Genomic DNA, 24,127 nt, shown 5'->3' on the forward strand with positions numbered 1-24,127 from the left:
TTCTTAAGCACAGAACATTACAGTCAACATACATCATACGAACAGGTCAAAATGTCATGTGGAGATATACCAGATGGACTTGCGACGGAGGAACAAGGGGAGGCATTGATGCCTCGTGAGTTTTACCAAACCTACAGGAAGGAGGAAGATGACTGATCGAGTGTCTGGATGTTCTCATCAGGTCGGATCAAGGTGCAACGATTTGATAAATCCAAATGTCAAAAATGCAGGACAGCGAAAAGTATGTATATCATACGGAATGTGACTTATTGCAAGTAAGTAGTGTAATTATCTCTCATTTCTTGTGATCATACTCCGTCGATGTATATTTGACCAAGACTGATTAGTCAATCTCTTGATTGGTTCATTCACCATAGATCATGTTTCGAGTCATCCCTATTCACCAGATTACAACGTACCCTTCATCCAGCTATGAGGTCTACCACACTTACTCCGAGCGAACTAAAAAACAAGAGTTTAGCAAGCATAGGTGGTAATCGGCCTCTACCACAGGATGGGTCCGTCTTGATTGGTCTTTCTGGCGGGTCAAGTTCGATTGCATTGACGGATATTCTAGTATCGAAGGAATATATTGGAAAGGGACATAAGAGGGTGGTAGATCGGACTAAAGGTGAAAAACAACCTGTTTGGAATAAAGGTTATATAATCCATGTGGACTTTTCCGATGTGATTGAGGGTAGTAATAAGGAGGAAGATAGATCAGAGGTATTGAATAATTGGATAGAGGATAAAGAGCATGGTCTGGGATGGATTGGTCTAAAGGGTCAGGATGTATATGATGTGAATCTGAGGAACAAGATAAGGCGGATTATTGGGATACCCGAGTTAGATGATGGTGAAGAGACGGAAAGCCTGGCGATTGATTTGAAGAATCCTGGTAAGTTTGTCAATTCAAGTACCAATCCTAGATAAAGGTAATTGACATTGTCAATCATACAGATTTACCCCTCTTCCCCGACGCACCTTCTTCCTCATCATCAACACCCCTAGACCGACTTCGTTCCGTTCTCTCTACCCTCCCGGCTGCTTCCAGACCATCATTCTTATCTTCTATTCTCGATTCTCTAATCACCACAACTTCGCAGATCATACCGGACCTGTCTCACGTACTTCTGGCTGAGACTTCCACCAGACAAGCACAGCGTCTGATATCCGGTACAGCACTAGGTAAAGGATACACCTTACCACTAGATCTCTCAGTCATACATAAATCATCTGCTCCTGATGGAAGGGATATAATCAGACTTAAGCCTACGAAAGATATAAGTCTTAAAGAAGTCACCATATATACCTATCTAAAGAATTTCAATGGATTAGTGAGAAACGCTAGGAATTGGGATAATGCCGGTCCACAGAATAGGAAAGGTGATTCAAGAGGGAAAGGAAATACGAGAAGTTTGGAAAGTTTGACTGAACGTGAGTCATTCTTTTATGACTAGAATCTTATGATAGGTCAAGCCACCTGACAGCGATCGAATGGAATGAGCCAATACAATACGTACGACAGCGAGCTGATGAATGATGTTGGGACTTAGAATTCATCGCTAGTCTAGCTGTCACTCATCCAGCCACTGTATCAACTATCAATAGAACAGGTGATAAATTGAGGTTTACCGGTGAGAAGGAAACTCAAGTCAATTGTCCGGTCTGTCAGCTGTGAGTATCATAAGATCTCAGACTGTTTGAACTCTTTTAGATCTGATGTTGCATATACTGATTGATCCATATTTGACTTTCACAGACCGGTCGACCCAAATGCATTGGAATGGAAATCACGAACAGCCCTTACATCCCTTCCTACCAAGACCTTGCCCTCAGAGGACATAACAAGTGATGGAGAAGGTCGAGAGAGTCTAGCAACCATGCTTTGTTATGCTTGTCTCACTACCTTTACACCTCCTACCGTGGTCTCCAAAGCTTCAAGGACCGAAGTGGTTCCTGTGCAATTGCCGTATTGGGTCGGAGGGAATGTAAGGGATAGAAGCAGGGAGATGAAAGAGGAGATTAAGGAGTTCTTGATCGGTCAGGACGATGAGTGAAGGTGAGAAGCAGGATGTCATGGGTCAGGATGTACAGTGTATGGTTCCATCATACGATCGAGCCAATCTGATCGAGCATAGAAAATTAGATTGATGATTTGCGTTACATCATGTGCAGGATATGTATCAGTGTACAACAATATGAAGCAGATTCGCTCATTCCCCCTTATACATAATTAAAACCTTATGCGGGATCGACGCACTGTCATGAACCGCACTAACGATGATTTCGATCGTCTATGCATATCACTATCCCATCGTACTATGCCTACTTTTCAAATATCATATTAAACCCTTCTCTTTCAATTTCTTCTCCACCAACCTTTCCACCAATCCTTCAATCTTACTCGAACTTCCCAATATGTATTTACCTACAACATCCACTTCTATATTCACTTTATCACCTTCCTTCTTTCCCGTTAACGTCAACTTCTCTTGTGAATGCGATATCAACATTATACCGAAACTACCCTCTTTTTCATCTACGTTGGTTATAGTCAAGGAAGCTCCATCAATCGCTATATAACCTTTTTCGATGATGTACGGTAACAATGTTGAATTGGTTGGTAAGGCGAATTGATATCGGATTGAATCACCATCTTGAATCATAGATATGATCGTAGCTGCAGAATCTACATGTCCTTGTAACATATGACCACCTAATCTTGTATGTGCTGACATTGCCCTTTCACAATTCACTTTGTCACCTATTTTCAATTCACCAAGATTCGTCCGATTGAGCGTTTCAGGAGCCAAGTTGACTTTGAATGACGATTGATCAAATTCCGTTACGGTAAGACATGCTCCGTTGACGCATATCGAATCTCCTATGTGACAGTCTCCCAAGATCGGGGCAGAGTCACTGATGGTGAATGTGAATCCCTCGGTGGAATCGGAGGAAGATGGATCATTGATCGCTGAGATCGTTGACATGTGTTCAATCTAGAGAGGGGTTCATTAGCTTCTGGTAAGTCGTGGATATTCTGGACTCGCAGAATACTTACTAAACCGGTGAACATCTTGATTGAGCTCTTCTTTGGGCGGTCAAGTGAGGAGAGCAAGCTAAAGCTGGGAATACTATGTATGTATAACTAATGTGAGACAAGCTATATTGATGATTACTCATTCATCTCTCATCTCTCATCGCTCGTCACCTCTCATCTCCGCCGGCTGTCTCTGCGTTGCCAACGTAACGTATAATTTATCCGCTCCCTCCACTTTGTCCGCTTCCCAATGTTCTCTGCGCGTCCCTTTTCTTTTTCTGCTGCTGCTGCTGCTGCACAAACAATCTCATTCCCCATCTCACCCCTTCCCAACTGTCTATCATCATAACACTAGTCGTTTCTTGGCAACAGACGCACAGTCCACCTTGACTCGACTGGACTTGAATCTCGGAGATAGAAGGATCCACCATGTCGTACCCAACGCGGAGTCGTGAAAGACCATCTCGTCAATCGTACATGCCACAACATAACCCATACCAACAGCAACAGCCCATCTCTATACCTACCATACCAAACTTAAATTCAAACCTGTTTCATACAAACAATAGCAACAACACAAGGAATCATCAGCGTACGTCACCTGTCATTCTCCTCTTATCTGCATTTTCACCATGCATCTGCATATTATCAGATATGTGAACATCTTATCCCAGTACTAAGCTAACGTTCATATCTCCTGTCCAATCTACTTACCACTCAACTCGCTCATCATGCCGCCCAAATCAAAACATGAATTCTCATTCCCACCTCCCGGCTGGCCTTCAAACACCGTTCCTACTTCGTCACGTAAATCGACAAACCATTTTCAACCTTATCCACCTCCTCCACTGCCTATCAACATCCATATGGTTCAACCCCATCTACCGACAAATTACATACCCCAACCTGGATATCCACCTCAACCACTCTTTGTCGGCGTACATCATCCCCATCCCCATCCTCATCCACAATTCATACCTCCTCGTCCGACTGGCAACTTTCATCCTGAGCCTCTTCCCATGCCTCATCCTGAAACTTCTTATCGTCCTCATCCCCCTCAAACAGCTTATCAACCCGTTTCAGCGCCCTCCTACCGTTCTTCAACCTATTCTCAATCGACCCCTACCCGATCCTCTAACGCCTATTCGAATTCTATGAATTACTCTTCTCGTCAGAATGGTACGGTCCCACATCCCTCTCGTGCCCCTTATACAGCCCAAGCACAACCTCAACCTCAACCTGCAATGTATTATCATCCCCAATCATATCCTCCGGGGGTATTACCTTATTTCTCTGCACCACCTGGACAAAAAACATATGACGTTACGCTCTCTACACCACCTACGAGTCAGGCGTTATATACCACCTATCCATCTAGGATCAGAACAGGTATAACCAGCTTGGTCCAACCTGAACATATCACTGGTGGGCCAAAAGAACGAGAAGCCTTTTATGCCGAACAAGAAAAGGAATTGTTAAATTCCCAGAGGGGAGGTTCTGGAACTTCTACACCGAGATATGATTCGCCTTTACCTAATCGATCTGGTGGGGTTGGGGTGGGTTCGACCAGAAGAGGAGGGAGAGGAAGAGTGAATTATGCTGAAGAAGGTTCGGACGATGAAGAAGATGACGATGAAGATGATGAGGAGGAATTATCGGAGATGGAGGAACCTGCATCAGATCCTGAAGATGATAATTATGGATCGAGAAGGAGACCAGGAACGACTAGACATTCTTCTTCGAGAAGAGATACCTACAATACCTACGGTGGTGGGTATGATAGTCAGTCGATGGCCAGGGCAAACAAGGCGAAGAGGAAAAGAGAAGAAATGGATAAAGGATGGAGTTGGCTTGGGGATAGGACACCTGCTGAAAGAGTTAAGAGCGCTAACGCCAGAGTAACAAAACATAATTATGTGTGAGTTGTCCTCCAAGATCTGATCTTTTAAGATACGCAGATGAAATACGGCCTGCTAACATTGACATGGTGGATGTGACGACTGCGTGTAGATCCGAAGAGCTGTTAGAGAAAGAAGCGGATAGACCAGAATTATTGGTACCTATAACGATAGATTTGGATATACCGAGTCATGATCCGAATAGTCAAGGGATAAGGATAAAAGATAGATTCTTATGGAATATCAATGGTGAGTGTTTGTCACGGATTACTAATCCAGGTCAACCCGTATTTTTTTCGTATCTCTGCTGATGCCTAACACACGGTTTGACCATTTCACAGAACCATTCATCGAACCTATTCAATTCGCTCAGACATTCTGCGAAGATCTTTCCATATCCCACACTTACGCCGCGACAATATCGGAACTCATCAAAAACCAATTGGAAGAATCTCAAAATACAGTAGAGATCGATATTTCCAATGAAGATGTTACGGAAGATGATGTGGTTTGGTCCGAAGATGACGAAGATACTGAGAATGGGCGAAAAGAGTCAGCCGGAGTGGACACGCCTTTGAATGGTGATATCCCTCACGTCAATGGGAATGGAAATGTGGAGAAGAAAGTTAACGGCGATGAGGAGAAAGGACAGGAACAAGAAGATGTTGAAGAGCAGGAACAAGAAGTGGAGCAGGAGAAGGAGAAGGAGAAGGTATGGGAAGAAGCTGATTGTAGGATTATTGTGAACGTGAGTATAGCCCTTTATATACGTGAACTGACACTTCCTCTGAGTACTGCGGTAATGCTGATTTTCATTTATCAAAATCATCAGCTCGACGTACAGATATACACTCACATCTTACGAGATCGTATCGAATGGGATCTTTCATCCACCTTACCTCCAGTAGTATTCGTCAAGCAGTATGTCAAGGAATTAGGTCTGACAGGTGAAGCTGTACCTCTTATCACATGGGCGATCCATGAAGAACTCCTAAAACATAAGAAAGACGCATTGGAATTGGAGCTTTTCAATCAGACTCATCCGGAGGAACAAATCAAATTTGATAAATCGGGAATACATCCACGTACCAACGTATCTTCATCTTCCAGACGTGGTGGGCACGCTGGCCAGGGAGCGAAGGGCTTGGTGGGCGTATGGAGAGATTGGTTTGAAAGAGAGGAATATCAACCTGTCTTGTTTGAGTTGAGCTTTGATGAGATTATTCAGAGAGAACAAGAGAGATTGAGAGAATCGAGGAGAGTAATGAGAACATTGACTACTGGAAGTAAAAGAAGGAGAATATAGGTATAACGGATGAAGGGATGGTAAAGAAAGATAAGATGATTTTCGATTAATTAGGTCTTGAGTGAAATCTGCCTGTAGGGATATATGTGCATACATAAATATGTATATTGTTGAACGAAATTGAATATAGAGAACGGTCGCTGCACCTATTCATTGTGATCAATGCATTTAGACAAACGTTGAATGGCATACTTGATGATACCTCTTCTGGAGGCGAGAGTGCAACGAATTATTTCCACGCCAACTGCAGGGGGAAACGGACAACATCACCATAATGATCATTGACATATTTCTGCATTTGCAAGTCACTGAAAATTCCAAAAGTTAAGATTGACTTAATGGGTATAGGATTAAGTTATTTGTATATAACGTATGAAACGATCTCTTGACTTCTCTCAAGATCCAACTCGGATAGACTAAACCAATTCTCACATCTTCTCACTGGTCAACATAACACACTAAGCTTCCTGAGACGTTGAAAATATGTATGATCAGCAGGTGTTCTAACGCATAGCAGGTCTTGTATCATTTGGAACTGAAGCTCACATGACCTGGATAATCATATTCGATACCTGAATCTTTAATCTTCCTCTTCCTGGCTTCTTCCTTCTTTACCAATTTCTTGTTGGCTTTCTCCTTCTCTCCGTCCGTTCGGTCTTTCTCATGCTTTTGCTTTTCTACTCTTGCGGTGGGAATCTTACGGAATTTCTTATTGGCTCCGACCCATAATTTCTCATGCACTTTATCTTCTGGAATAACCTATTATGCAAGCAAATGGCCATCGACATCAGTATCAACATCAAGACACAATGTCAGATGACCCATATAGATGTGACCGTTCACTCACCTCGCATTTCAATAGATGTCCCATCAAGAGGTAATTGTTCATTGTCTCAGCTACGATCTTAGCGACGGAAGCAGAGGAAAATTCAATATAGGCGTAATGTTTGGATGCTCCGGTCTGTTACCCATAAACGAATCAGCATATCATCCAATACACCACAAGACCAAAGTAACACAACTGACCTTTCTATTTCTCGCAAGTCTTAATCTCGTAACATCACCGAATTGGGAGAAATAACTTTTCATCTGATCTTCGTAGAAACCGTGGGGTATTCTACCCAAGTATAAAGTACCTTTTGGATCGTCCTATCATTTCATTTCATACAAGATTAGAATTTCATAAGCAGTCGGAATTGATTGATTTATGATCGTTTCGGAAGAATCGGTACTCACCTTTTTCTTAGCCGCTTTCTTCAATTTGGCTTGAACGGACTTATCATCCTTTGCAACCATGGGTAACGAAGACATGTCGATCTTCTTTCCAGCCTCGGCAACAGCTCGATCTTCATCATCGTCATCCGACTCATCATCTGATGAATCACCTTCACCATCAGATGACGAGAATCCATGCACATATCCCTCTTCATCGTCGACATCCATAGCATCCGAGACGACCTTGGCGGCTTTCTTGCCTTTGGCTACAACTGGTTTGGCAGCAGCTTTGGCCTTTTTGGCGGTGGGTTGAACAACTTCAGTCGCATTCTTAGCCTTTCGCTTGGTGGTCTCTTTAACCTCTTCTACAGCTTGTTTCCCTTTTTTACCTGCCACCTTCTTTCCCTCCTCAACAGTTTCTTCAGCGGCCTTTTTAGCTTGTTGACCTTTCTTTCCCGCAGTCTTCTTAGCATCTTCTACAACTTCTTCAGCGGCTTCCTTAACTTGCTTTCCTTTCTTTCCAGCAGCTTTCTTTCCTTCTTCAACAGTTTCTTCGGCAACTTCCTTAGCTTGTTTTCCCTTCTTTCCAACTACTTTTTCACCCTCTTCCACTGCCTCCTCAGCGTCCTCCTTGAGCTGTTGTCCCTTCTTACCAACGGTTTTTTTCACATCTTGTGCGACCTCTTCGGCGGCTTCTTTGACTTGTTTACCTTTCTTCGCAGCTACTTTTGTAGCCTTCTCTACTTCTAAACCTAGATCCGCTGACAATCCCGAAGCTTCACCAAACTGATTGACGACGTTACCCAATACTTCTCCTACTTTACCAGCAACGGACTTGACAGCCTCTTCAGCGGTAGACATGAAATCTTCAGCCTTTTTCCTATTCTTAGGATCTTTGGCGGCTTTCTCTACCTCTCCAACGGCCTCTTCAGCTTTGGATTGAGCTACAGCAGCAGCCTTGGCAGCTTTTCCTTTGAGTGGTTTAGTGGCTTCTACTACTTCTTCCACCTTCTTTGAACCTGCTTTAGCGGCTTTTCCAGCTTTGGCTTTAGTAGCTTTAACATCTAAACCTGGTTTATCCTCTACAACACCTTCCAAGTTTTTCTCAGCAGTTTCGGCAACTTCCAACACCTTTGATTTAGCTGCTTTACCTTTCTTCTTCAAATTGGGAACATCGACGTTCTCTTCAATAACCTTTGATACAGGTGCAGGTGTGTTGCCGTCATCTAAGATTAGATCACCAGCATTATCGACTACTTCCGATACGGTGTTGATCAAGTCTGAAGCAACTTGCTTGACTGTAATCAATGGTGAGTCAGTTGTAGTTGAAGTAGCAACTTTCTTTCCCTTGCCCTTGGGAGTGGTGGTGGTAGACTTGGAGTTGGAAGCGGACTTGGCCTTCTTACTGGATGGAGCAGATGAGGTAGATGGTGCGGCTCGTTTGGGCATCGCGAATGTGTTGTGTTGAGTGATTGTCTGAGAGGGTCGGATTGGTTGTATGGATATTTATGTATCACTCTTATAGATGGGTGGTGAAGGCTAATCCGATATGGTCGTATACTGTGGTGGAGAGATGGAGGAGGGTTAGGGTGGGGGGATGAGATGGTGATCTCTCTAAGATGTCAACATTAGGTTTGAGTAACATCACACATAGTCACCTGCCATTTCTCACTTCTCTCGCTCTCAAAATTTGAGTGGAGCGGTAATAGAGTAGCAGAAATACGATGACGTCGAAAGCAGACGCGTGTATTCCTAATCCACATTACAGGACTCGATCCAGACATTACGTTTCATTTGATTCCGCTAATGTCCTTCTCTGCCTCGCATCATACGGGCCGGTGAGGGGTCGATGGGGTGGAGGTCGAGGTGGAGATGGCCGAAACCCGAAAGTTACTGCAAGTGTAAGTGAGTGAAAAGATCTAATTCTAATCTGTCTGTCTGCACACGATTGCGTCTTTCCGTTTTCGATGTCATTTCAATCAACCTCTTCCTTATCTTTGTTTCCTCTGTTTTCTCGACAGATACACGGACTTGGCTGGTGGTTTGCTCGCGATCGGGGAGCATCATATACGGATAGAACGGGTATCGGTATAAGGGGATCTTTGGTGCAATTATATACAGCTACATTCTATAATTAGATTAATCAGCAAACTGCGCCCTCACTCAGAATGGCCTTTCAGGCTCCCTTTGAAGCTCTCAAGTCGCACACGGAGCCCATCTACCGATGTTCATGGCCCATTCAAGTAGTATCGAGAGAAAGAGAATTGGATCTCACGCAATGCTTTGAGCATGCCGTCTTACTCCCTGCTCCCCTCGTCATAGCCATCTTGATTGGAACAGCTCAGATCTTCAGAATATCGAGGAGACTGAAGAAAACTCAAGAACAAGGTGGTCTCATATGGCAGAATAGGACCAAGAGGAATGAGAGCATAAGCACTCTCAAACTGGTGTGTATCCCCCTTCATTTCCCATATACATTTTGTCTCGATCGACAAAGACTGATTTTCATCTCCTTTGACAGCACCTCCTCTCAGCATCGGCTGTCTTTGCCTTAGTATCCCTTGGACTCTCCTTCGCTCATATCCAACAGCATATTCTATCGACTGTTCACTACGCCCTACTCCTCCTTACTATCGTCACCTTTGTCCACCTAACCTCTCTCAACCATCATACCTCTCAAACATCCTCGTCTCTGATACTTCTATTCTGGCCAGCGTACTTGCTCATTTTCTTCGTCCGACTTCGAACGATGATCATCACCGGTGATCTCAGCAGATCACTCACTCATACATTGCCTGGAAGATGTATACTCGCAAGAGAATCATTCTGGTTCCTCAGTATCATAGCGGGTATGATCGACTTCATCTTCGAGTTATATTCACCCGAAAAACGATGGAAGAAATTCCGAGCTCCGTGGTCGAAGAAAGGCAAGATCGCTCTTGACGAAGAGGAAGAGGAAGATGAGGAAGCCTTGAACGGTGTGGATGCCATCGATGGAGTAGGATTCGCCAAAAATGAACATGGAGATATTGAAAGTCCAGTCTCCACTGCGAACATCTACGAGAAATTGACTTTCTCATGGTTGACTCCACTGCTTTCTTTGGGAACCAGGAAATTCTTAGGTGAAGAAGATATGTGGGCATTACCTTCTGATGATTCTGCTGAATCTTTATCTCAAAGGTTGATAGGATCATGGGAGAAACAAGTCAAGATGGTGAAAGATGGTAAAAAGAAGAAACCTTCGTTGACTTTTGCGATCGTAAAGGCATTTGGTTCACCATACGTGCTCGCCGGTTTATTCAAAGGTTGTTACGATATACTCAATTTCCTTCAACCTCAATTACTTAGATTGTTACTCAGTTTCGTCTCGAGTTACGGCACCGATCATCCTCAACCGCCCATAGCTGGTTTCGCGATCAGTATCTTGATGTTCATCAGTGCGAACGTCGCTACGGCGATCTTACACCAATATTTCCAGAGATGTTTCGAAACTAGTGAGTAATTTTGCAAATCGATCATGTTTTATATATATTAGCTGACAATCTGGAATAGCTATGCGAATAAGAGGTGGTCTGGTGACTCTCATCTACCAAAAATCTCTGGTACTCAGTAACGGCGAGAAAGCAGGCAGAACAACTGGTGATATAGTCAATCTACAAAGTGTCGATGCTGTCAGGATTGGTGATGTCTGTCAATACGGTCATATCGCCTGGTCTGGTCCTTTCCAGGTGAGTTGCGTCGTACTGCTGTACATTCATATGCTAATTTCGCTGGCCTTTATTTACAGATCGTCATTGCCTTCATTTCTCTGTATAGATTGGTGGGCTGGCAAGCATTCATGGGTGTTGCAGTCATGATTATCAGTCTTCCCGCCAACACGATCTTGAATCGAATCAATAAGCGATATCAGAGACAGATGATGAAGATCAAAGACACCCGTACGAGAACAATGAACGAGATCTTGAACAACATCAAGTCTATCAAGTTGTATGGATGGGAAAAGTCCTTCGCCGATAAGATTTACGATATAAGGAATAATCAAGAATTGAAGATGCTCAGGAGAATCGGTATCAACTTCGCATTCGTCAACTTCATCTGGCAAGGAACACCTTTCCTCGTCGCTTTCTCGACTTTTGCGACTTTCGCATTCACTAGTGGCAGGCCTTTGACAAGTGAAATCATCTTCCCTGCTATCTCATTGTTCCAACTTCTCTCTTTCCCTATGGCGATGTTCGCCAACATCATCAACAGTATCATCGAGGCTTCGGTGTCTTTGGGTAGATTAGAAGATTTCTTATCCGGTGAAGAGCTCGATCCAGATGCTAGAACCGTAATAAGACCCTCTGAGGACCCTCAAGGTGGACCCAAGAATGGTGATGCCGTAGTATCAATCAAGAATGGAGAGTTCAAATGGCTTGCCAGTGCCGAACAACCTACACTCGAAAACATCGATCTGGAAGTCAAGAAAGGCGAATTGTTCGCCATCATCGGGAGAGTTGGTGACGGTAAATCGTCATTGTTAGGCTCGATGTTGGGCGAAATGACTCGATCAGATGGTTCAGTCACTGTTCGAGGTGAAATCGCTTATTTCAGTCAGAACTCTTGGATCTTATCTGCAACAGTCAAGGATAATATCGTTTTCGGTCATCGATTCGATCCTGATTTCTATCAAGAAGTATTGGACGCTTGTGCTCTTCGACAAGATTTGGCGGTCTTGCCCAGTGGAGATATGACTGAAGTTGGTGAAAAGGGTGTTTCTCTTTCCGGTGGTCAGAAGGCGCGTATCAGTTTAGCTAGAGCCGTTTATGCTCGAGCCGATATTTACCTGCTGGACGACCCGCTTGCCGCTGTGGATTCTCACGTTGGACGACACATCTTCGATAAAGTGATTGGTCCCAATGGTCTACTCAAAGGCAAGGCTCGTATTCTCTGTACCAACGCTGTCACTTTCCTTCCCCAAGCCGATCAGATCATCATGCTCCGACGAGGTATCATCTTGGAAAGAGGACAATACGATGAAGCTATGAACAATCCTTCGTCGGAGTTGTACAAACTCATCACTGGATTAGGTAAACAAACCGCTAAGAATGAAGAAGGTTCTGATGGATCGACAACGCCCACAGCTATTGAAGAAGATGAAGATGAATCATCTATCAATGAGAAAGAAGAAGAAGCTTCGATTGATGATTCAGCTTCTTTGAGAAAACGAAAGGCTTATCGAAGAATGTCAACAGCCAATATGAGAAGATCTTCCGTGGTTTCCATCAGACAAGCTAAGCGAGATGCTATTAGGGATTTAAGGGAATCTGCCAAACCTAAAGAACACAGCGAGAAAGGAAACGTCAAGAGGGAAGTATACAGAGACTATATCTCAGCTGCATCGAAGATCGGTGTGGCGGTATTCCTTTTAGCAATGTTAGCAGGACAAGGTCTAGGGATCTTATCGAATTTCGTCTTGAGATCATGGGCATCGAGAAATACCGGTGCTAGCGATACCACCGACGTTGTTCGATACCTCACGATATACGGTGTTGTGGGATTATCAGGATCGATTCTCAACGTCGTATCTTTCGCTACGCTCAAATTGGTCATTGCTTTGAACTCGGGAAGAAAATTACATGATAGAGCTTTTGGATCTTTGATGAGAAGTCCCTTGAGCTTCTTCGAACTTACCCCAACGGGTAGAATATTGAATCTGTTTTCGAGGGATATATTCGTCATTGATGAAGTTCTCATCTTCGCTTTGGGTTCATTCTTCAGAACAGTAAGTCCTGCCCTTCGTGCGATTGAGTTTGGGATCCCATGAATACGAGAACACCATTGACTCTGTATTTCAGACCACGCAAGTCGTTGGAACCGTCGCTGTCATCGCGTATGGTGCTCCGTTCGTTCTCCTTGTTTTCGTTCCATTAGGCTTCCTTTACAGGATGGTCATGAGGTGAGTCGTGCCGTTCAACTGGATTATAGCAATCCATCACTCAAAGCTGATTTCGAATGAATGATTAGGTATTACCTCGCGACTTCACGAGAATTGAAACGACTCGATGCTGTATCGCGGTCACCTATATTCTCCTTCTTCGGAGAAACTCTATCTGGATTACCCGTCATTCGAGTAAGTCAATCTAACACTTCTCATGGAGATGTCACCCGGCTGACCATTCATTCTATTCCATAGGGATATGGTCAGAAATCACGATTCATCGCCAATAACGAAGCTCGTATCGATCGAAACCAAGCTTGTTACATGCCCGCCATGACCATTAACAGATGGTTGGCAGTCAGACTTGAATTCTTAGGAAGTTGCTTGATGTTCTCAACTGCCCTTGTATCCGTTGCTGCATTGATCAACTATAATTCGGTGGACGCGGGATTGGTCGGACTATTGATGTCTTACACTATCAGTGTCACTGGTACTCTGGTACGTAAAAGGCCGATCTCGAATTATCAAGGTGCTGTAGCTGACGTGTACTTTTGGGGATAGAACTGGCTCGTCAGAAGTGCTTCTGAAGTGGAACAGAATATCGTTTCTGTCGAACGAGTTCTCGGATATGCCAACTTACCAAGTGAAGCTGCGGACTTTGTCGAAGATAAGAAACCCTCTACCAAATGGCCCGAGCAAGGATCAATCGAATTCGAGTGAGTTACCCTGAGTCGATTCCCATCTGTCGCTGCGCAAGCTGACGGTACATTGTAGTAACTTCTCTATGCGATACCGACCTGAACTCGAGCTCTGTCTTCGGGACGTAAGCTTCAAGATCAACGGTGGTGAACGAGTAGGGGTAGTCGGTCGAACGGGTGCAGGAAAATCTTCCTTGACTTTAGCCCTGTTCCGAATACTTGAAGCTGCGGGTGGTCGGATCTTGATTGATGGGATTGATATTTCCACGATCGGTTTACACGATTTGAGAAGTGTCGTGTCGATCATTCCTCAAGATCCTCAATTGTTCGAAGGTAGTTTAAGGTATGTCTCGAACCCTTTACGTCCCCCTCCGTCCCACCGCTAACGAGTACAATGCTCATGATTATATAGAAACAACATCGACCCTACCAATGTCTCTTCCGATGCTGACATCTGGCAAGCGCTAAGTCAAGCGCACTTGAAAGATCATATTACCGATAATATGGGTGGTTCGTTGGATGCTGAGATCACTGAGGGTGGAAGTAGTGAGTTGCAAGATCTTGACTCTCATTCTCAATAAGAATACTTGATTCTTCCGTCTACTTGATCAAATTTTACAATTTTCGAAAGGAACATCGTTGACTGATGATCCTGTTTCTACAACCTAGACCTTAGTGCAGGTCAAAGACAATTGGTTTGCTTCGCACGAGCCCTTCTACGAAAGACCAAGATTCTTGTATTGGACGAAGCTACTAGTTCGATCGATCTCGAAACGGATGAGGCCGTGCAAGATATTTTGAGAGGACCAGACTTCAAGGGAGTGACCACGATCACTGTGAGTTGATAAGCTGTCACATCAGTTGACCTGATCTCAAGTCTTCATTGTGTTTCGCTGATCATCTGATTTTGCGATAGATCGCACATCGTATCAACACGATCTTGGACTCCGATCGGGTACTCGTGATGTCAGAAGGCCGTGTGGCCGAATACGATACACCTGAAGTATTGATAGAGAGGGACACGTCACTGTTCGCTGCTTTAGTCAAAGAAGCTGGATTGTCGCAGGGTAATGGAACTTCCACGGCCGTTTCCAAGAATGCTAGTAGAGCGGGATCCATAAAGGGGAAAGATTAAGCCTTGATGAAATTCTGAAGAGCTGAGAAAAAACCATTCTTCATCATACACATAATATACATAGGATGGACGGACGGACGGATGAATGGATCAAGTTGGCAAGTTGGAAGGATAATCTTATTGTCATAATGCGTAATGCATGATATACCATTTCATTCGATTGATTGCCATTCATTTTTGGTTTACAAAATATTTATTTAGAATTATCTGACAACTGGAATACCAAAATCATATATCAGAGATAAAGCGGCAGTACATTACCTTACTTGAATAAATTATTTCATTGTCCGGACGATCAGAGAAATTGAGGGAGAGAGGGAAAGGAAAAAAGTCCTTGGATGTCCGAGTCCGAAGTCGGGTGAAAAGGAACAGTATTCAGAGCTTAAAGTTCGACGATTTTCGGTATGACGCCTCGCTTGTTCTTATCGCTAAGTTGTAAGATCAGATCATCATTTTCATCCTCGTCTTTTTCTGCCGATGGATGATATCAAATCCAGTTCATCAGCCTACTTTGGACATGTGAGATGTTGGAACCGACTCACCATAATGATCGAAATTATCATCATCTGCGTTCCTACGTTTGATCGACGAAGGATCGAAAGTCCTGGTTGGGATATCTGAGACTCGCCAAGTACGTCAACATGTGGCATTACTGTCATATAAAATGCAAGTGCGAGAATTCATAAGTTCATATGTGATGGAGTCGCTTGGACTGAGTGGAGAGGGTAGATGAAGAGTCGATTTCAAACTCAACTCACATCGACCTTGAACTTCTTCTTCTGCTATATAAACCTGACGAGGTCTACTTGCCCTAACTGGATACTCCCCTATACCATCATGCGTATCAACACAGGCATCTTTGGTGTGATAGGTGGTCGAAATGATTGTTTGGTTGATTGAATGATTGATTCAAGTTGTACTTACGAGAAGATATCATACCTGGTCTTTGAGGTAAACTCAATCCTGAAACTAAGGTGAGTGAGAAGAGGGATAGAATAGTCAGGACATATGGATTGGTGAGCATTTTCGAAATGATACAGTAATGGTGAGAGAGGTGTAATTAATAAGCAGGAGCTTGCAGAGAGAAGAAGATGGAGGAGCAAATACCTGAATGCCAGTTTTATATGATTGAACAGAGTTATACATGTATACGGAAAGAATAAACAATCTCTCAATGGAACAGATAGGATTACACTTGATCTTTCACATAGACGAGCACGAATATCCAGAGAATTTACATATCGTGATCAAGAGAAAATGATACGTTACGTGACGGACAGCAAAGACAAATTAAAGTTAAATATGAAACACGGCTTCCTAGAGTTTGTTCAATTCAAGGCAATTCAATTCAATCGACTTTGTAAATCGTGGAATCGATGGTCATGGTGAGGAGCACAAGAAGGCCACATTCGTCATTCTGATTAAATGCCATGCTCTGGACTCACAACATTGATCCACTGAAGATCAATGGACATGAATGGTCATCAAAGTAGATATATTCTCATTCATATGAATATGCACAAGCATACTAACAAAGCCAACCCAATTGCCCGTGGAGTCTCCATTTCTCCATTTGATGCCCCTTCTACCATCAGTGCCATGTGCCACTTTTGAGTGAACCGGTCCTGAGTTACCGGTCCAACCGCCAACCGTTGAGCCGTTGATTCACGGTGACGTTGATATGACAGCAGGACATGGGATGGAATGTCATTGGGCTTCTTTCGTTCTACTTACATTTGCATCTCAAGTAAACAGGATCCATAACAACATAATCTATATCAAGAGCCATCCACAGCTTTTTACCCTCTTGAAACACTCACTACCACGTACTCAGCATCTACAATGGTGAGTGTCGCAACTCTTCTCCTTACAGTCCCCACTCTTCGCTGATATCTCTCCTGCAGTCTCACAAACCAATAGCAACAGTGAGTCTTCTCATATCCACACCACAATCATCTAGAATCACCTGCAACTTCTCATGTCCAACCTAATAGACAGTCTATGGAAACGAATCCTGGACCATAGACTGATTCTTGACAATCAAATTTCTTTTAGCTCTCAGGTTTTTCGCTTCTAGGCGGTATATTCGCATACACTAAATTCGGCTCTACCCCTTCCCTCATCGGATCGTTCGCAGTGGGTAGTGCGATGTTATTGTCTAGTATGAGGATAAGGGATGGAATGGAGTATGGGTACGAGGGCGCAGTGGGTGAGTGGGAGTCTCTCCATGTTTTAAGAATCAGAGTGGGAATTTGAGGGAAGATTTTGGAGTACGATTTCGGACTAGCTGGCTTTTGTTTGTCAATTCAGAGTCGATCGAGGGGATAACATCACATGGGCAGTCCCTTCAAGATGATCTTGTGATGGTCCTGTACGAAGTAAAACGAGCCAAGCTGATTTGTGTCCTGACAATTGTAGCCAGCTCGATCGCCCTGGTTATACCTACATTCAGGTGAATCATCGTTCAGCATCATACCACATCCCCGTTCTCCCCTTTTACATCTACACCCCATAGAAACCGAACTGACCCGTACTTGTGGTACATACAGACGAACAATCAAGACTCGATTACCGATTCCTGCGACGGTATGCGCACTGGCAACAGCAAGTACAGCGTATTACGTTCAAGCCTTGAGTGATATTAAGAAACATGCTATTTAGATGGATCTCAAGCCGGGCTATCGTTGAACTGCTAGGAGAATTTCTCTTATCTGATCTGATCCCGATCATCGTATGCAGGTGAAGAGGCACATGGCGTTGAGAATGAACAGGGTCAGGGCTGAAAGGAACAGAAGTGTCATCCTGTATAATTATATCATCAATCATGGTATGTAAACAATACCTCAGTACATTACAAGAAGAAGATACGAAAGATCGTCCTGCATCGTAGAAGGGGCGTATTTGCCTTCTGCGTGATCATACGTACCCGATCAGAAGGAGATGGACCATCTTCGCATGAGCGTGCGATATGTTACATATATTTCATTTCAATCTGGCTTACAACATTGTATGTCAAGGTATATCGCAATGCTAGGTATACTTAAGGATTCATATCGTTCTTTATAATCTATAGTTGAGCAGGTTTCGTTGGTATGTCCTATGATGGTGTCACGTATCAGCTTCAGCTACGAATTGCCGGACGATATCGACTCACCCTTATCATTATACTAATCCTGTGACCTTGATTCAAATCCTCTCCATTCCATACGGTTCCTTCTGATGAATACGGTAAGATCGAATGCTCGTAATTGTATCTTATTGAATCGCTATCATCGATATACAATGAATGTGAGAAAATCTGCCACGCGCTATCTGTCATATGAAAAACCCACCGCTGTAGATATACACTCCCACTATTCAACCTTACATCCCATCCATCCTCTTTCTTTCCCTTTTCCCGCAACCTCATTATTCGCTCACCACCTAACGATACCCCACAGATATATTTACCGGAGGCTTCCAGATTATCCACGTGCGGTAAGATCTCACCTTTCGGTGAAAGGTGCAACAGGTGTGTGATGGTGCCTTCTGGCGGTATCGAAATTGACTTCAATTCTGAGTTCGGTAAGTCAGGTAGAAGCCCGTATAGCTTGGATAATGTGGTTATTAGATGTGAAGAAGGATTCGGTGGTAATGTGGAAAGTAGCGTTTCGCGATAATGGTGAATCACCGAATCATAATGACCCTAATTTAAAATGATACGAGATAATCAGTTTCGAGACGTAGATATATCAAGGTGATATCGTGTTTATGCATACCTCCTCAAACCCGTATTCCCTATCAAAGAGCTTCTGGATATCATCCTGCTCTTGAGTCTCCTTCAATGACTGTTTACCTCTCCTCCTTCTCTTCAATGACGAATCTACCCTGTCAAGCTTCCACAATGCCATGTCTACTAAGGTCTTACATTCTTCGAAGGCAAAGAAATCTGGCCAGAATAGAAAATCATCGGGCTTGGCTAGACTGTGCTCAGAAGAGGGATTACCATGTTGTCGAATGAGTGTTGAGGGAGAATGTAATGACAATGGCGGAGTTATAGATGAGGGAGTATGAAGTGATCGGAAGATGGGTCTGTGAGTCACGCCGAACACAGATCGCGATATTGGAGGATACTTCATCATCGTTGCTTATATGGTCTACTGCGATGTTGATATGACTGCAAGCTAGGCCTTGTCATCACTGTCATCTCTCAATCGCGTCCATGACATATCCAAGATGAGAGAGATCTCACCAAACATGTCCGATCACGGTGGAGATGTCCGCCTCGGTCTTCTCCCGGTTAGCCGGCGGTGACTAGTAAGCTATAGGTATGTATGGTGTGATGATGTTGGTAGACTCGAACTTTCTTATCGACCAAAACCAAAACCACCTTTCATCTACTCCTTACCTTGGAACATTTTCATTCTTCTATCTGCTCTCATCTGATCCACCGGCCTACAGCCTACATCCCACTATGGCAGCCCAAGCACCCGCACCCGCTCCTCCCAATGCACCTATGGCACCCGTATCCCGATCCAGTCGACCCACCATCGTAGGTCCCGATCAACCTGAACACCCATATCCGATGAAGTTGGAAGGTACAGTGACGAAAGGGTTCGGTAGAGGTGCGAGGTTTTTGGGTATACCTACTGGTGAGGGGATCGTTATGTGTAGTGTCTCGAAATACCAATTGATGATGTGCTGATCGATCATACTTTGTTCTTTTTCTTACAATGAACCAATCTATTCTTGCTCCCCTGCTTTCGTCAATAGCCAACCTACCCGATACTTCCCTTGACCCACTCAACGCCCTCAACATGACAGGAATCTACTACGGTTTCGCCCGAATCCACCCTTCCTCCTCTACTCCCCTCCCCTCAACATACCCTACACCCATCCACTCCGGTCCTTCATCACCTTCTTTGAAACCTACTAAACCCCCCAATCTTGATACCCATGAATTAAGTAAAGAAGCATTGGAAAGTATACCTACTATTACTGCTCCCTATCCTCCTGAGCAACATGCACAGAGATGGAGTAAGGAAGATGAAAAGATCTGGCCTATGGTCATGTCTGTAGGATGGAACCCGTATTTCAAAAATGAAAAGATAACTGCTGTGAGTGGATTGTGTTAAGTTCTTTCTAGAATGCAAAAAAAAAAAAAAAAAACAAGCTAATGCCTCGAGGCATCTTATAGGAAGTTCACATAATGCACCCTTTCAAAGCTGATTTCTACGGTCATCATATGTCAGTCCTAGTTTTAGGATACATAAGACCAGAGTTGGATTACGTCTCGAAAGGTGAGTTTCGATTCGAGCGCCCTATCTCCTGATACTGGTATTAATCATGAGACTGATGGTTCGTTATTGTATGATGTGTTTGCGTTTTGTAGAAGCATTGATAGAAGATATTCAGACGGATGTGAAAGTAGCTTTGAACAGTTTAGCAAGGTCCGAATATGCTAAATATGCTGAAAATCTTTTCCTTACGAAAGACAGATTGTAGAATACTCATATGGGAAACGGGGATGAGAGGGGAAATCAATATTTTCTCAATCGAAATGAGTGCAACCGATCATATACCATGATCGCATGATATGTCTGATAGACTACACAGCACAAGCGGAGTACATGGATAGTTTAGAATCCTCAAAATCCTGCATATACTCCCAATTAAGTACGAATCTTAAATGATATGATGTATATAGATGAAGCGATATCGAAGACTGAGATTTACCCATTCTGATAAGGTATACCAAGACGGAACAAGGCTACCGGTTCGCTATGAACGCCTGAGACCTCACAAATCTAAATTACGAACTGCTCTTACTTTGACTTGTGGTTGCTTGATCAAGCCGATTAACATTTTCATCTTCAATTTGCATTTCCATCTCTATATAGCAAAACCATTATTTCGAGCAAAAAAACAGAAAAAACAAAGAAAGCCAAAAGATACGAGTACAATGATCTTGACCAATGACCAATGACTATTGATCAATACATCATCATCTATCTAATAACACTAAAGAGAACAGGAACATAACGAATAGAATTTAGATTAAAATGGATTTAGTATAGATATATATATATATATAATGATATTCGAGTGAAATCGATCGATAATTAGTCAAGTTTTTAGGGGTATATCGAAGTATACCAAGTATACCGAAAAGAAAAGACAAGCAGACAAGATAAAGTGTTCATTTTTATTTCGATTTATCTTTGGGAGAGAAAGCGTGTTTGATCTACAATCCAGAGAAAGATCCATCAGTATATCATCTCACTACTTGGACGTGATACAGATCAAATGGACCCACCTTGGTGAAGAAACTTGATTTCCTCTTCCTCACATCCGAATCAGTGGTCTTCTCCCTTGTATGAGTGGATTTAGCAGGTGTCGAGGCAGGTGTGGAAGTAGCCGACGCAGGAGCAGGGGTAGATACATCTTTAGCAGGAGTAGCAGGAGCAGCTTTAGCAGGAGTCGAAGGAGCGGCAGGCGCGGCGGGTTCTGGTGTAGGTGTGATCTTATCTACGTTCTTTGATTGGTCCTTTTGAGGAGTAACATTGTTAGTAGGAGCATCAGGTGCGACCTTGGGCTCTGAAAGTGGATGATCGGATGCTACGGCGGTCCTAGCTGGATCACGTTCGGCGATTTCCTTTTCAGCTTTAGCTGATACACCAGGATTAGAAGAGATAGGTTTGGTACCGGCAGTGTCTTCCAATGAAGTCGAAGCTTTCGTTCGGTCTTTGGAAGGATCAAGATCCGATACGGTAGTTATGACTGGTTGAGGTACTTCCTGGTGATTCTCGATAGTCTCATGTTGAGCGGGAATATCGTGCTCGGTCTTTTTGGGTGGTTCACCATGATTGAGTTGATTAAGGGTCTCAGATGGTGCGACTGAAGCTGTATCTCAGATGATCAGCTCTAATTCACAATAATCGAATGGATTAGACTCACTGGTAGGCTCAGCGGTCTTAGGTAATGGGACATCTGAAATACCAGTAGTATCCTTTGAAGTGCCAAGTTTCAACTCATCTACTTTCTCTTGTAAGTCGTCAACAGCAGAGGCCGAAGGGGCGGTACCGACGGGCGCGACAGCATCGGTGGGAGCGTCGGTCTTCTCGAGAGTGTTAATGTCGATTCCCTTAGCTTTAGCTTCTTCGACTGAGAGCTGTGAGCGGATCAAGGCACTTGGTCAGCAATACGCTCAACAAGGTCGTTGGGTATGGTCCAATTGTCCAGTCATGCAATTGATCAATTGGTCCCAGTTTGTATATTGTATTTTCTCATTCCTGTGAAAGCAAAAACTCCACTCACAGGTCCAGTATGAGCGATATCCAACCCTGTGATATTCTCGACAGCCACAGCAGCATTTCCAACTACCGCACCGATAGCAGCTAAAGCACCAGCAGCGAAGTCCGAAGCCTTCTCAGCTATACCCTGTTCTTCCTCGGTAGTAGGTTGAGGAGCTTCACCGATATTGGCCTGTTTGGCTACCTTTTCAATCTGGACAGGGATAGGCTCTTCCGCTAAAGGTTTAGCATTGGCTTTGGCACTGGCGTGAGGTGCAGCTACAGTCTCAGCCTCAGGGTTTGGAGCAGGTACAACGGGGTTGGCAGCCGATTCAGCAGGTTGACTAGCGGGAGCGGTGGTAGTGGTCGTGCTGGTAGACTTGGATTTGGGTGAAGAAGGGAAGACTGGACCCCCAAGTACAGGTGCAGAACCTGATGCTGATCCAGGAGCAGAGGAAGCTATCAAAGTTGAAGGTTCAGTCTTCTGGCTTGAACTGGTTGGAGCGGGTGTATCGTCGAGACTCTTCTTGGTAGAGGGAGCAGGTACAGCAGCTGGTACCGGACCCGTACTGAGTTCACCATTTGTGGTGGTGGGAGAAGAAGGTTTATCGTGTTCGGTAGGTAGGGCTGTTTTCTCAGAAGAGGCTGGGACAGGTGTAGGTGCTGCTGCTGCTACGGCTGATGAGGATGGTTCGGAGGTGGATATGGGAGCGGGAGGGGCAGTGTAGACGTTGTTCATGTTTCCAGCAGCGTCTGTGTGGATCAAAAATGGCAGATTAATATCACTTTCCCGATATAAATGGATGCCCAGTAATGTATAGGATCTTCGATGACAATCCTATCGTTAGAGGAGATCAAGGGAAAACTTCAAACTTACCCCACTCTTTAGCCTCATCCTCTCTGACTTTCCATTCTACCATTCCGATCCATCGATATATCAGCTTTACGACAACCTCCTGCAGATGTTGTGAGGGAAACTCCGAGCTAATTTGACTCACCCCCATCAACCACATATTTGAAAGCCTGTTTCTCACCCCAAGGTAAAGGAACCTGAGCGGTGAAACTTCCATCGGCCTGTTTCTCTAATGGCGTAGCGTCGGCTGACCAGTTATTGAAGTTACCAGCTATGTGCACCTGTATACGTATATTTGCATACACATATACATGATCGGTTTCGGTTCGTCAACGAAAACGGAAGAGGGATAACCGTAATTTTAGGTTGAGATACAAGGAGAAAGGAATAACACAATATCAGCGTTATTTCCTCTATATTGCTCTTCCTTTCTCTCGACCCATCCAGAGAGACATCCAAGCTAGACGAAAGCATGTCCGGATAGTAGGGGAAAAGCAAGAACTTACACTCTGGGCTCCCGCCCCCCAAGAGAAAGTAGCTAAATGTTTATCGTTTGAACTCATAGTTTTGCACTATCAGTTGGGTGGAATCGAGTTGGATTATAACGACAGTATGGCAGTAGATGTAGTTTCGATCTGTATGCTTATCTATACAGCTGACCTGATCTGGAAGTGCTTGATATCTTGATGTCAACAAATGAAGTAAGGATGGAATGTAATGTAATGTATAGTACAGGTGATGAAAGAGGATGACGCTTTTCCTTTCCCCTTACTTACGTTTTGTCATTA

The 24,127-nt window shown here is 43.9% G+C and overlaps 11 protein-coding genes across 11 annotated transcripts; 6 read left to right on the forward strand and 5 right to left on the reverse strand.

The window, feature by feature from the left end:
* Positions 1 to 51: 51 nt before the first annotated feature.
* On the forward strand, positions 52 to 2,060 carry I203_101572 (uncharacterized protein; the record flags this gene model as incomplete). The annotated part of the gene is made up of 6 exons (XM_019148894.1): positions 52 to 115; positions 182 to 275; positions 378 to 898; positions 961 to 1,437; positions 1,557 to 1,677; positions 1,763 to 2,060. The coding sequence occupies 6 exons, from the start codon at positions 52 to 54 to the stop codon at positions 2,058 to 2,060; spliced, it is 1,575 nt and encodes a 524-aa protein (XP_019001913.1).
* Positions 2,061 to 2,342: 282 nt separating this feature from the next.
* I203_101573 (riboflavin synthase, alpha subunit) lies at positions 2,343 to 3,079 on the reverse strand (the record flags this gene model as incomplete). The annotated part of the gene is made up of 2 exons (XM_019148895.2): positions 2,343 to 3,002; positions 3,065 to 3,079. The coding sequence occupies 2 exons, from the start codon at positions 3,077 to 3,079 to the stop codon at positions 2,343 to 2,345; spliced, it is 675 nt and encodes a 224-aa protein (XP_019001914.2).
* Positions 3,080 to 3,472: 393 nt separating this feature from the next.
* Positions 3,473 to 3,703, forward strand: I203_101574 (uncharacterized protein; the record flags this gene model as incomplete). Its single annotated transcript, XM_065516911.1, has 1 exon — positions 3,473 to 3,703. One exon carries the CDS (start codon positions 3,473 to 3,475, stop codon positions 3,701 to 3,703), a length of 231 nt encoding a protein of 76 aa, XP_065373729.1.
* A 71-nt stretch (positions 3,704 to 3,774) lies between these two features.
* I203_101575 (uncharacterized protein) lies at positions 3,775 to 6,247 on the forward strand (the record flags this gene model as incomplete). Its single annotated transcript, XM_019148896.1, has 4 exons — positions 3,775 to 4,961; positions 5,054 to 5,190; positions 5,283 to 5,689; positions 5,774 to 6,247. 4 exons carry the CDS (start codon positions 3,775 to 3,777, stop codon positions 6,245 to 6,247), a joined length of 2,205 nt encoding a protein of 734 aa, XP_019001915.1.
* Positions 6,248 to 6,772: 525 nt separating this feature from the next.
* On the reverse strand, positions 6,773 to 8,911 carry I203_101576 (uncharacterized protein; the record flags this gene model as incomplete). The annotated part of the gene is made up of 4 exons (XM_019148897.1): positions 6,773 to 7,006; positions 7,095 to 7,208; positions 7,274 to 7,396; positions 7,484 to 8,911. The coding sequence occupies 4 exons, from the start codon at positions 8,909 to 8,911 to the stop codon at positions 6,773 to 6,775; spliced, it is 1,899 nt and encodes a 632-aa protein (XP_019001916.1).
* A 719-nt stretch (positions 8,912 to 9,630) lies between these two features.
* I203_101577 (uncharacterized protein) lies at positions 9,631 to 15,215 on the forward strand (the record flags this gene model as incomplete). Its single annotated transcript, XM_019148898.1, has 12 exons — positions 9,631 to 9,909; positions 9,984 to 10,956; positions 11,015 to 11,190; positions 11,250 to 13,226; positions 13,300 to 13,400; positions 13,469 to 13,574; positions 13,638 to 13,880; positions 13,944 to 14,098; positions 14,157 to 14,423; positions 14,493 to 14,626; positions 14,750 to 14,916; positions 14,997 to 15,215. 12 exons carry the CDS (start codon positions 9,631 to 9,633, stop codon positions 15,213 to 15,215), a joined length of 4,797 nt encoding a protein of 1,598 aa, XP_019001917.1.
* Positions 15,216 to 15,597: 382 nt separating this feature from the next.
* On the reverse strand, positions 15,598 to 16,239 carry I203_101578 (uncharacterized protein; the record flags this gene model as incomplete). The annotated part of the gene is made up of 4 exons (XM_019148899.1): positions 15,598 to 15,686; positions 15,758 to 15,832; positions 15,974 to 16,042; positions 16,140 to 16,239. 4 exons carry the CDS (start codon positions 16,237 to 16,239, stop codon positions 15,598 to 15,600), a joined length of 333 nt encoding a protein of 110 aa, XP_019001918.1.
* Positions 16,240 to 17,057: 818 nt separating this feature from the next.
* On the forward strand, positions 17,058 to 17,876 carry I203_101579 (uncharacterized protein; the record flags this gene model as incomplete). The annotated part of the gene is made up of 5 exons (XM_065516912.1): positions 17,058 to 17,060; positions 17,120 to 17,140; positions 17,271 to 17,424; positions 17,634 to 17,667; positions 17,765 to 17,876. 5 exons carry the CDS (start codon positions 17,058 to 17,060, stop codon positions 17,874 to 17,876), a joined length of 324 nt encoding a protein of 107 aa, XP_065373730.1.
* Positions 17,877 to 18,282: 406 nt separating this feature from the next.
* Positions 18,283 to 19,333, reverse strand: I203_101580 (uncharacterized protein; the record flags this gene model as incomplete). The annotated part of the gene is made up of 4 exons (XM_019148901.1): positions 18,283 to 18,312; positions 18,370 to 18,481; positions 18,548 to 18,900; positions 18,974 to 19,333. 4 exons carry the CDS (start codon positions 19,331 to 19,333, stop codon positions 18,283 to 18,285), a joined length of 855 nt encoding a protein of 284 aa, XP_019001920.1.
* A 335-nt stretch (positions 19,334 to 19,668) lies between these two features.
* Positions 19,669 to 20,699, forward strand: I203_101581 (uncharacterized protein; the record flags this gene model as incomplete). The annotated part of the gene is made up of 4 exons (XM_019148902.1): positions 19,669 to 19,846; positions 19,968 to 20,311; positions 20,392 to 20,494; positions 20,587 to 20,699. The coding sequence occupies 4 exons, from the start codon at positions 19,669 to 19,671 to the stop codon at positions 20,697 to 20,699; spliced, it is 738 nt and encodes a 245-aa protein (XP_019001921.1).
* A 700-nt stretch (positions 20,700 to 21,399) lies between these two features.
* On the reverse strand, positions 21,400 to 23,902 carry I203_101582 (uncharacterized protein; the record flags this gene model as incomplete). The annotated part of the gene is made up of 7 exons (XM_065516913.1): positions 21,400 to 21,438; positions 21,511 to 22,097; positions 22,152 to 22,365; positions 22,512 to 23,239; positions 23,364 to 23,399; positions 23,485 to 23,620; positions 23,846 to 23,902. 7 exons carry the CDS (start codon positions 23,900 to 23,902, stop codon positions 21,400 to 21,402), a joined length of 1,797 nt encoding a protein of 598 aa, XP_065373731.1.
* Between the last annotated feature and the right edge of the window lie 225 nt (positions 23,903 to 24,127).

Source organism: Kwoniella mangroviensis, assembly GCF_000507465.2.
Source record: "Kwoniella mangroviensis CBS 8507 chromosome 1 map unlocalized Ctg01, whole genome shotgun sequence".
In the NCBI taxonomy this organism is placed as follows: Eukaryota; Fungi; Basidiomycota; class Tremellomycetes; order Tremellales; family Cryptococcaceae; genus Kwoniella; species Kwoniella mangrovensis.